A 12,221-nucleotide genomic window follows, 5' to 3' on the forward strand; every position below is an offset into this window, starting at 1 on the left:
ACAGCTACACAGAAACGGCTAAGGATCCGAACTGGCAGAAGGCCATGGAGGAAGAGATGCACACGCTCATGGAAAATGAGACATGGGATTTAGTTGACGTTCCGAAGGGAGTGAAGCCAATCAGATGTCGATGGGTATACAAGGTCAAATACAACATCGACAGCTCCGTCAACCAGTACAAGGCCACATTAGTAGTGAAGGGCACGCGTAGCAGCACGGAATCGATTATGACAAGACTTGCGCGCCGGTTGCAAAGATAACAACCTTCTATGTCTTGCATGTCAATTAGTCAGATTCTTCACTCTTCATCCGGCAAGGTCAGAACGGGCCGGTAAGCATTTTACTTTATGTTGATGATTTAGTCATCGTCAGTGCCGACTTAGTAGAAATTGACCGCATCAAGTCACAACTTGTGGCATCGTTTGACATGAAGGATGTCGGTGACCTTCATTCCTTCCTCAGGATCGAAGTGATCCGCACCCCCGAAGGCATACTGATTAGCCAGTGACATTATATGTAAGTATGCTCTTCAAGTTCAGAATGATGGATTGTAAATTCGCTGCTACTCCTCTAGATAGGAATGTGAAGCTTCGCCCCGACTCCAGAATGGCATGCGACCCGAAAAGGTTCCGACAAATAGTCGGAAGCCTTGTATATCTAACCATCACCCGGCCGGACCTTAGCTAACCGATTGGACTAATTAGTCAATTCATCGTGCATCCGACCATGGAGCAACTTTAGTGTGCACATCGGATAATGCGATATGTCAGTGGCACTAAGGACAAGGGGTTGCTATATCGGACTGGTATGGCCGAACAGTTTGTCAGCTACCTGGATGTCGATTGGGCCAAAAACATCGGCAATCAAAGGTCAACCTTCGGATTTGCATTTTCACTTGGAAGTGTTGCGATCGCCTGGAGCAACAAGAAGCGGTCGACAGTTGCACTGTCGAGCACCGAGGCCGAGTAACGAGGAGCGGCTATCGCGACATGCGAAGCCATTTGGCTCAAGATGCTCCTAAAGGATCTGTGGATGAAGGTCTCCAACCCGACGATGATCTATTGTGACAGCGTCAACAATATCCAGTTGGCGAAAAATCACGTTTTCGATGCCCGAACCAAGTACATTGAGGTGCATTACCATTTTTTCCGTGATTGTGTCCTCTCCGGTGAAGTCGAATTGGTGTATGTTGCGACGGATCGGCAGGCGGCCAATGTATTCACGAAACCCTTAGGTCTTGACAAGTTGCAGCAATTCTCAGGCATGCTTGGGCTGCAGCACCGTGATGTGCCAAACTTGAGGGGGAGGACTGAAACATGAGAGATGGTCAAAACCTGTGGCAAGCTGAAAAAGAAGATGTCTGGAAAGCCAAATTGGATACCAAACTTGATTTCGGTCCAACTGAAGAAGTTAGAGTGTTTGGGTCGGTTGAAGAAGCCGAGGATGGATGGACACATGCAATCAGACGTAGGGGGAGTGACCACAAGGGAGATCCCAAGCCCAAGCCAACTGAAAAAGGGGAAGGTAATGCCAAGGAGGCTAAGAAGACCAAGACACAAACATGATCCGATGTCGTGAAGGGTCTGAAGATCGGAGTCGACTTGGACACATCTAGCTCGGACAAAGAAGAGAATGAATCAGAGATAGCTTATTCGACCGAAAATCGAAGTGAATCGGAAGCACCCGATTCAATCAAATTTTTCGATTCGAAGGAGTTGAATCGATTCGCCAAGAGGTTGAGAGTGCAGCAAAAGTCGACACCGTCACAGAGAGTCACTAGGTCAAGAAGTGCCACAATCACGGCAACGGCGACACTGACTTAAGCCAAAGGTGCAGACTAACCGACGAAGAAGGCCGAGGTGCACGAAACCGGACGAGTCGTGGGAAGAGGAACTAGACCGGATGAGGAGCGTGAGCCAGGCAGGAAGACGCCCGGAGGAGCCGGAGAAGGGGACCGGCGGACACAGACATAACCATCTAACCTCAAGTTGAGCTTGAGGGGGGAGTGTTTAGCAGACAAGCTCAACCGGATCCGGATTGGCTAAATAAGCCAGAGCCGGATGGGTATTTGGAAACCAAGGAACTAGATCATCCTCCGGAATAGTGTGAACCAATAGGTCGTTAGAGGCCTACGGTCTGAGCCTAGTACGTAGGCATATTCTTTAGAGTTAGTGTAGAGGCTCATTTATGAGCATCCAAGTACTTATGGTACTTCTGTCAGTCCGTGTAAGGACTTGTATAAAAGTGCTCTTTGAGCACACTCGATGAATACATAGTATTATTTTGAAATCAACTTTTGGTATTTTGCTCTCTCTCTCTCTCTCTCTCTCTCTCTCTCTCTCTCTCTCTCTCGTGTGTGTTTAAGGTCTTCATTAGACCTTCATCTCTATTTCTATGGTCTGTTCTATCCAGATGAGCCAGTTGTCTTAGATTCCGCAGGCTATCTTTTACACCATTTTTATAAAAGAGGGCTATTCGGCTTAGCGCTCATCTTGATGACAATCGATCAACGCTCCTAGGATTCTCTAGCCTTATTTGATAGATGCGGATATCTATTAATCTTATACCATGTAGAATTTGACAACCATACAAATAAAGAATGATTGCTAGAGAGAGATCACACATACACAAAATTGTTCTATATTCATTGTAATGTGTTACATTAGCCAAACGGCTTGTTTGTAGAGACAACTCAAAAAGCTATACCTCTTCAATGAAGAGTTGTCTCTTTACATAATTCTAACAATAAATAACTCTTCATACATTTCTTATTTTAATAAATATAATATTTAGGTTAAATATTTCCATACTACGCACATGCAAGCGAACTAGATGGCATTGCCATCAGCACCCATGAAAGGATCGATGATTGTGCCACCATGGCCACAACCAACATTGGCACAACAGGTGGCCTGATTCCTGGCAATGTCTTCGAGCGTGACAGAGAAGAGGCCTTGCCCATCCAGCATGATGCCTTCGTTAAACCAAAAACACAATGTATACCTCCTAAGCCAATAGCGGATGAGATCCCGACTGATCCCCTCCACCATGCTTGGGAGAACCATATTTAACTTCTCGTCCTTCTCATTCACATACATTGTCAATTGTGCATTCAAACAGGAGGCAAAGTCTTTAATCATCCATCAACATTAATTCATTTGGCTCAATACCCTCAGCTCCCCCTTTGTCATTTCTATAGTGTCAGTAGTTCTTCTAGAAGTGCCCCGGTTTCCCACAATAGGGAAACGTGAGCCTTCCTTTGGACTTCGACCCAAATCTAGATTTGTCCCTGTTTTGAGGACCTCTCTACCTGCCCCTTCATCTACTAAAGTCCCTTTCTGTAACTAGGGCTTTTGGTCAAAGTTGAACTATTTGTCCTTTCGTCAAGCTTCTTCATTCCGCAAGCTCGACTTTAGCATGTCTAGGGTCAGTTGTTTCCCTTGTGGCGTTGAGTTACCTAAAGTCACCAGAAGTGTCTCCCAGTTGTCTGGTAAAAAGCTAACAACAACAAGGCTAATACCTCATCAACTAGAGGTATTTCTAGGGAGATGGTTTGGTTTATTATCCCTTGAACGGCATTCCTGTATTCAGCCTTGCTAGAGCCACCTTGATATCTCAACCTCACTATCTTCCTAAAGATGGAGAATCTACCTTGGTAAGATTTTCGTCTCAGTAGACGGATATGCACAAAGACAAGGGAAACGAAGAAACGTCTTACACTTGATGTGTGCAGAGCCGTCAACCTGTTGGGGGGTGTCGGATTTGAGGGTCAGCCACTACACTAGCTCGACCTACACAACACACAGCTTGCACTCCTTTCTCCTTTTTCCTCTCTCGCTTCTCTTCTCTTACAATTCACTACACACTGACCATCACACACTGTAAGAAATATTGGGACAATGTGTAAGAAAAGTTGGAACAAAGAGGAGGGAAATTTGATAAAAGTGTATAATAAGACTCTATGAGAGTAACAACTGTCAACATAGCAACTGAATGGAAAATACTAACATTTGATACATACATACATACATATATACATATATACATATACATATATATATTGGAGAAGTAATTGTTATTTTGTCTTTTCCAAATACTTTTCTTGTAAGTCTTATTTTGTCATTGGATCTTCATATATAAGTTTGTTGTCTTTAGTTTGTTGTAGTGTTAGCAGGTAATCTTGAACCATTTCATGGATACTCTGTTAGGTGTTTCATGTCATTTGGAATATAGAGATTAAAGATGGTGCCAGACATAAAGAACATGATGACTATCCAATCCATTAGAGGCAATTAATTAGATAATAATAACAAATAATAAAATGTGGTTTGTAGTAAAGGCAAAGTAATATCTATCCATTATCATTCATGTATCAAGTGTATTGGGTATTACAAAGTAATTGTATATATATGTTGTACTGTCTGTGTCTGGTTTTGGTGGGCAATTCTTCCACTACACTATAATCCTTTTGATTCTTCTCCCCCCCCCCCCCCACCCATTTCAATCCCATGGACACAAAAAAAAAACAAAATACACACAAATACAATAGATTTTGTATAGATTTCTCATCTTCTTCCCTTCCAAAATTTGCAGTCTCTCTTTTGGATTAAGTAATGGGGATGTAAGATTATTATGATATTGGGGATTTTTTCATATGTTTGAAGAGACGGAAAGGCTACTAGAAACAGATACAGAGAGTTGGATATAAAGTATAAGCAACAGCAGCTATAAAGCTATGTCTCCATAGTAGACAGTCACAGCCTTGAGTTCATCTTGGACATAATTCTTCTCAATCTAAAAAAAAAAAAACATAAAACCAGATGTAAGTCCAGCATGTATGATAATCATGATGATACAAAAAATGTATATAATTGTAGCAATGATCCAAAATGTGATGAAGAAAGAGTACCTGGAAGGGTAGGGGAGGATCACAGACACAGGATAACTCAGCCATCTGCTCCGGATCGACCGTCTTGGGAAGGAAATATGCGACATTCGGAGCCACTGAGAGGGCTAACTTAAAGAGAGAGAATCTGAAGAATGGATCCAATTCTTAGAGGCTAATAAAATAGCATATGTTTTGTCTACATAATCATGAAATTTGGTTCTTTTTTTAACAATTGCATGTCTGTGTGCATATATGTCTTTGGCTAGTTATATTGCAGGCACTTACCCATCAGCAGGTTGTAGCATTGTCTTGATGTCATAGCGATCAGCCCTTATGTATTCAGGACCTCCCCATGGCGGCGACAAGAACACGACATCCGCCTACATTTCAACAACACAATAACCATTTTCGATTGAGATTGGGAGAAATATATACATTGAGCCATTGGAAAACAGGAGTATGTTATATAGGACATGGCATCTAAGTGTGTATAGAACTGGTATGGTATAGGACATGGCATTTGTATATATATAGAATTGAATTAGGACATGGCATCCATCAATGTATAGAAATGGTTAAAGATTTGGTATGTTGTAGGACATGGCATATATATATATATATATATATATGTATAATTGAATTGGTTAATGGTATGATATAGGACATGACATTTGAATATATATAGAACTGAATGGAATGGAATAGAATTAGTTAATGAATGAATGAATGAATGAATGTTGGGAGGATGAACCTACCTTGAATGTTGGTGCCAATTGGAAGAAGTCGCCAACGATGAAGTCGATTCGATCCTCGACACCATAGACTCTGGCATTGTTGCGCGCGTACTCGATCTTCTTCGGGTCGATATCTATGGCTATCACATGGAAGTTCCTGCAGAAACACCAAAATGTTTGTGAAACATGAGATCATCAAAACCCTAGCTTTAGTGACAAAATACAAGCATCATGATCAAACCCTAGCTTTAACTTTCGGATCGGATCCAGATCAGATGAGATCCGATCCCCGTAATTGGAATTGAATGAATCGGGCAGGCAGGCAGGCAGGCAGGCACTACTCACATGCACGCGAACTGGATGGCATTGCCACCGGCACCCGTGAAGGCATCGATGACGGTGCCACCGTGGCTATGGCCATGGCCAGCATTGGCACAGCGGGCGGCCTGATTCCTGGCGATGACTTCGGGTGTGACGGAGAAGAGGCCCTGCCCATCCAGCATGATGCCTTGGTCGAAGCGAGAGAACAATGTATACCTCCCGAGCCAATAGCGGATGAGATCCCGGCTGATCGCCTCCACCATGCCCGGGAGAAGCACATTTGACTTCTCGTCCTTGTCATCCACAGCATACACTGTTAATTTGCATTCAAACAGGAGACTGTCAGTCAGTCTTTTAAATCACCCATCATCATCTCATTCAATTCATTGCCATCCATCCATCCATCCATCCATCCAATTCAATGTATTTTACATGCATCACTCAATGATTCACATCAATAATCAGGGCCTTCAAATGAGGATTTGTTACTACTTGAAATTTGGAGAAGCAAATTTAATCAAATTTGGAAGAGAGAATAGACTGCCCCACATTTCTGAATGTGCTGAACTTGGTTGTCGATGACGATTTTGTTGGCATCCAGCTCTTGAAGGACCTTCTTATTATCAGTACTTGTAGGACTAGGAGTAGGAGTAGCACCAACATCTGCACCACCATCATCATCAATTTCAATAAATTTCAAGACACAATGACATATATATATATATAGGCAGGCATACAGAATGAATCCATTGACACAAGCTACATTTACTGAATCGATCAATCAATGCATACAAATCTGTTAATCATTGCAGACAAATGTGTTAAGCAATGCATACAAATATGTGTTAATCGGTGCACACAAATATGTGTTAATCATAATCAATGAATGCAAATGTGTTAATCAATGCATGCAAATGTGTTAATTGGTGCAGACATAAAGACGATATGTTTTATATACTTTAGCATTAACAGGGATTAACTGGCTCTGGTTATTAGCAGTAACGACAATTAATTTATTAGCATTAGCATTAAGGAAGGAGGGCACCAATAAGTATGATTGATTAAGGAGAATTCTACTAATCCACTAGAAATATAATTAATAGGTCAATTAGATAGATGCCTGATCTGTTGTTCTTGGCTGCAGAAGAATCGGTGCTCTTGGATGGCGCAAAGAAACCCATGGCTCAACCCACTAAACCCAATTGAAAGAATTATCCACACCCAAAATACAGAGACAGATGATATTGCGATTATGAATGAATGAACATATGTATGTATTAGATGATAGATGATTAGGGCTAATCCAATACATTAGGCATGAATGCAGATTCCTCCTATATATATGTATATGTATGTATAAATTATAAATGCAGGTATAGTATTTGACTCAAATAATTTATAAAATATAACTCAATTCATTCAGTCGTGTGGATGTTGGGTCCGGTTTTTACTTCTGATTTTTAGCCCCAGAAATCAATCCATAAATAAAAAACTTAAGGACCCGACATTTCTTATTGATTTCTTATAAAAAGATCAATAAAAAGGAAAGGGGAAAAAATACAGCAAAAAAATTCAATTCAAAAGAACAAAAAATTGCACAGAATTCAACTGAATTTAACAGAAGAACAGCGAGAAATCAATCCAATTCGCAAAAGACGGAGGAAACATGTACCAAAGATATCAGATTAGGTTCAATTCAGAACAATGCATTATTATCAAATCAATACAATTCCGCCATAACTTAGAGAGATCAATCAATCCATTTGATTCATTCTTATGAAATAGATTGAAGGGAGAAACAAAACAGAGAATAATTTAGAGACGATTGGGGACAGATTTCAAAAAGAGTTGTAATTGCTACTAATAATCTCACATTTCTCAGATTGGAGCTTCTGCTACTCTTCACTATCATATGATCTAATATCTTTTTCTCATCCATCCATGGCCATCAATGTTGAGCTGTAAGAGCTCAACTAAATTCATGTGCATATATATCAAAGGAGGCATTTTTGTCTATAGACTTGGGCATTATGTCCAGATTTAGCGGCTCATTATGGCAATTAATTGCTCCCTTAGCTACAAATCCAGACTCTCTTTTAAATGTGAGCTTTGCCAAGTTTCTGCAGATCATATGACCCATTTTTCGGATTCCGATGAAGCATCAAAGGATCTCCTCCCACCAAAATTGACACTCAGCAACCAAAATCGACACCAATATTTTATCAGAGCATTCAATCATTGCCATGTATGGGCGAATACGGATCATGATTCATGTCCATCTGAGTAGTGTTTTGAAGACGGATCATTGTACATTTTGTTTGAATGGAATGGAATCAACACATTAAGCCTATACAAAGTCTACATTTTGTTTGAATTGAATGGAATCGACACATTAAGCCTATACAAAGTCCACAATTTGTTTGAATTGAATGGAATCGACACATTAAGCCTATACAAAGTCCACAATTTGTTTGAATTGAATGGAATCGACACATTAAGCCTATCTTGTTGTCCCTTGTTGTTGTGTATCTTCTTGTTTTCTTTTGAATAATTTTGGACGACATAATCTTTGTCTCATATAAGTGATAAAGTGTTATCAAGATTCCGATCGCTATTCTCTGGGTCCAAGGAATTATAGAGTCGACTTTCTTGTGATGACGATGAGACAACGGAGAAGATGGCGTAAAGATCAACCACTTCGAAGAAGCCCAAATCATGAACAAATAGTGGGTTGGACTCTCTAACCCTAAAGAGAGTAGATGGCAGCCATTGAATCTTTAGTGCATTTACAATATCCTCGACAACCAACATAACTCTCAGCTAGAGTTATCAAAGTGGTCTAGTTTCGGTCTGTATGTGGGGATCAAGATGAATGGTCATGTGACTTAACACTTGACTAGGCTTAGATGATCATGTTAAGAGTTCATCTTGCCTCAAAATGAGTGAACCTGATTTCCAACAAAGTAGATGATGTGATGAAGTTCTTCTCACAATATCTGCTCCAATAGTTCAAATCATCACACCACACACATATTCGCACAAGCCCTAGTTCTCGGTAGAACTCCTCACAATCTCTTCTCCAATAGTTCAAATCATCACACCACACACATATTCGCACAAAGCCCTAGTTGTCGATGATCGATCAGAAGGGGACCACCATTTATCTCACATTGTTTAGTATAATTGGAGGCCATGAACCACTTCCATGAATACACCCAATGTTATACCTCCAATAGGACCTTTGATTAAGTTCCTTCTTGGTCAGGATCATGCATTTTATTGGACCTTTCTTTCCACTTGATCTAGATCCCTCCTTTCATGACCCTTTCCTTTGTTGGAGCCATGGTGCTCAAGGAAGATTTATTATCTCACTAATGTTGCTTGGCATAGCTACTACATGCTCTTTTAATGGCGACCTATCCTAAAATAAGACCTTCATATTCGAGTAAAATACCTAGGTCTCATATGTACTTAGAATCCATGGTCATGGCCCATGAGGAATTGTAAGACCTTTCTTGGAGTCTAATATAATCTTCTGAATTGCCAAGAGTCATGTTAATATTGGGTTGGACAAGCCACTAACACAAGGTGTCCTTCCGGAACACTTCACCAAAGGGGTGGTACGGTAAGGAATGGAAAGACCGTAACACAGAACCGATCCTCTCCGATTGTTATCTGGATCGATTAGTTACACGCATAGGATCAACGTTATTAAGCACATAATAGAAATGACAAGATAAACAAGATATGAAAATAACAACACTTCTCTATTAATTATCTGTCTCTGGTTACATCATATCCGGATCCTTTTATAGGTATTCGGCTGTGTTACAAACCGGTGCCAATCGGCAACCAGCAACCAGCTACGAACCGGTCCGGATCCGGATCGGCAACCTGATTCCGGGTCCGTCCGTCCGATCTTATAATTATCATAATTAATTCTAATTACAATTCCCTTTATCCCAAAACCGGCTCCCCTTTCATACTTTGGCCTAACCGGCCAACATATGGCATGCCCGTGGGACAGTACCTTGTACGTCATCGAACACACGGGTTAGCCTCTTTACTCATCTTCTAGAATGTCCAGAATACTCTGGTTCAAGGATTCCATGGTTCATTGGGTAGTTGCTCCATCTGCTTCTATTGTTGCTGCTCCGATTGTTGTTGTTGTTGTTGCTGCTCTCCGACCGGGTCCTCATCTCCGGCTCCATCCACTCCCAGCTTCACTGGTCTCTGCCCCTCCGGCTCTGGCTCCTCCGTCCTTGGCTTCTCCTGTTGCTCCCGTTCCACCTCCACTAGCTCTTCTGGTCTGGCTACTCCCGGTTGCTCCACTCGAGCTTCATCTGGTTGGCCTCCTCCGGTTCCGGCTACATTCGGTGGCTCCGGGGATTGCTCTCCGTCACTTATGTTGATTGCCGCCGTCATTTGTGATGCCACCAGCCGTCTACACTCCCTCTCGTACCACTCAAATTGGAGTTGAGTGGCGCAAGCTGGTCATCATCCAATTGTTCTACCAGCCGTCTCACAACCGCCAATTGTTCTCCTGCCAGGGACAAGAAATCGTCTGACAACTCCTCCCGGATGGTTACAATGCTCTTCGCATCCATCTTGTAGAAGTTGTCACCGTTCTTTCTCCGGTTCTCAGCATCAACTCGCAGAGTCTGTAATTCCACCGCCTGTTGTGCCCATTTTGACCACCATTGCACTGAGCTTTCCTCAATCATACTCTTTGTCCTTTCTTTCCATGCTAACACAATGGCACAGATCCGATTGAGCCCTATCTTGGATTTGTCCTCCGCAACCTGTTTTTCCTCCTTTAACTTCTTTATCAAGCCCGCGGTTGCCTGTGCTTGCACCCCATATTCCAGCAATTGGGTCTGATACGTTGTTTGAACCCTATTCAGAGCCAATTTTGCTCTTTCCATCTCGTCATAGTGTTGTCCGGTGAGCACCATCCTTTCTCTTGCCGCTTCCTCCAGCAACTTTGCTAACTCAACCGCCTTCGTTCGTTCTTCCGCCAACGCCTCCGTTTTCTTGGTTACTTTGTTCCGGAGTTCTCTTATCTTCTCCTATTGCCGGTCACATTCCACCATCAACTTCTGGTGCTCTACTTCCAAGTGCTTGTGATCCCGATGCAATTTTTCAAAGTCCTCGGTCTTCTCATTTAACCTCCGGTTGATTTGACTTCTTACTCGGTCTTCTCTATCTTTCTGTTTTCGGAGCTCTTCTTTCAGTCGTTCAATCTCTCCTTTTGCTATCCGGCGCAGCTTGTCTTTTTCTTGTAGCAGTTTGTTGTTTTCCTCTTTTAACCGGTTGTTGGCTGCTTGAGTCTTTTGGAGGTTTTCTTCTCTTTTTCGCTTCTCCTCCTCCATTGTCTTCTTCTGCTCCCTGTCTCTGGCCCGCAAGGCCTCCTGAGCTACTAACTCCTCCCTTAGGTTGGAGAGTTCTTGTTAGCGCATATTACTTGTGTTTGGCGTTGTAGGAGCTACCGTCGTGTTATTTATCTGTCTTGTCTGTCCCGGCTTGTGTTTGGCGTTGCGGAAGGGAGGTTGTAGTGGCATGAGGACTACTCCGAATCGAGGCAACATAGCCGTCGGAAGTAGTCGAGCTCGGAACCGATTATTGTAAAAACCACCGAAATTGTGGTGTCAAGCTTAGCAATTCCAAAGAAAACAAAACCGGTTTTGATTCATAGCCGTTTTCTATTAATCATGAAATGGATTCTATGTAAAAAAGAAAACCCACCGAAATCGTGGTATTAAATCTAACTTGTATATAAATTGCCCATGTCTTTGTCTTGATCTCCCACTTCATAACTACTTTTGTCTCCCAGGTCCAAGGCCCTAGCGGTCCCATTCAAGCGACACACGCACACGAAAATTCGCGACATTGGTGAACCCGACATGAAAGAGCAGTAGGGGAGGACAGACACAGATGAAGAAGATTTCGTGGAGAGGATGTCGAAGACGATGGTGGATTTCAAGAGGGCAAGGCGCAATGAAGAAGAAAAAAAAAACAAAGCTTGAGAATGTTTGGCCCTGCCACATCACTTTTTTCTTTGGCACATGCCGAAGGATGTGCGGTTTGGTGGGGGTGGATGTCATGGTGTGGCGTGTGTAGTGTGAGAAAAAGCGACGTTCCACGCACATTTCATGAAATAACACATAAAAATAAAATTATTAAGAAACTTGTAGTAGCTTAGTGGTTAAGGCGTATAAGTATATGTAGAGAGGTGTAGAGTTTGAGTCTCTCTTCCTATAAATTAAGGAGTATTTTGT

At 42.0% G+C, this 12,221-nt stretch overlaps 1 protein-coding gene across 1 annotated transcript; it reads right to left on the reverse strand.

The window, feature by feature from the left end:
* Positions 1–4,336: 4,336 nt before the first annotated feature.
* Positions 4,337–10,868, reverse strand: LOC147850750 (uncharacterized). The gene is made up of 9 exons (XM_087335988.1): positions 10,458–10,868; positions 6,902–7,027; positions 6,736–6,739; positions 6,493–6,606; positions 5,968–6,256; positions 5,644–5,779; positions 5,174–5,268; positions 4,910–5,033; positions 4,337–4,794 (listed from the first exon to the last, which is right to left on the reverse strand). Exons 1-9 carry the CDS (start codon positions 10,866–10,868, stop codon positions 4,726–4,728), a joined length of 1,368 nt encoding a protein of 455 aa, XP_087192114.1. The 3' UTR covers positions 4,337–4,725.
* Between the last annotated feature and the right edge of the window lie 1,353 nt (positions 10,869–12,221).

The sequence above is a fragment of the Azolla caroliniana genome, unplaced genomic scaffold (assembly GCF_043228905.1).
Source record: "Azolla caroliniana isolate FFs.n. ecotype wild unplaced genomic scaffold, voAzoCaro1.0.p SCAF_20, whole genome shotgun sequence".
Lineage (NCBI taxonomy): Eukaryota > Viridiplantae > Streptophyta > Polypodiopsida > Salviniales > Salviniaceae > Azolla > Azolla caroliniana.

Bases quoted from the DNA above. Each gene is read 5' to 3' on its own strand.
- LOC147850750 (XM_087335988.1), bottom strand. From the start codon at position 10,868: ATGGAAAGAGCAAAATTGGCTCTGAATAGGGTTCAAACAACGTATCAG. The intron at 6,257-6,492 runs GTGGGGCAGTCT...GCAAATTAACAG, and splicing joins AGTTCAGCACATTCAGAAAT to TGTATGCTGTGGATGACAAG. The intron at 5,780-5,967 runs GTGAGTAGTGCC...GTGTTTCTGCAG, and splicing joins GCCATCCAGTTCGCGTGCAT to GAACTTCCATGTGATAGCCA.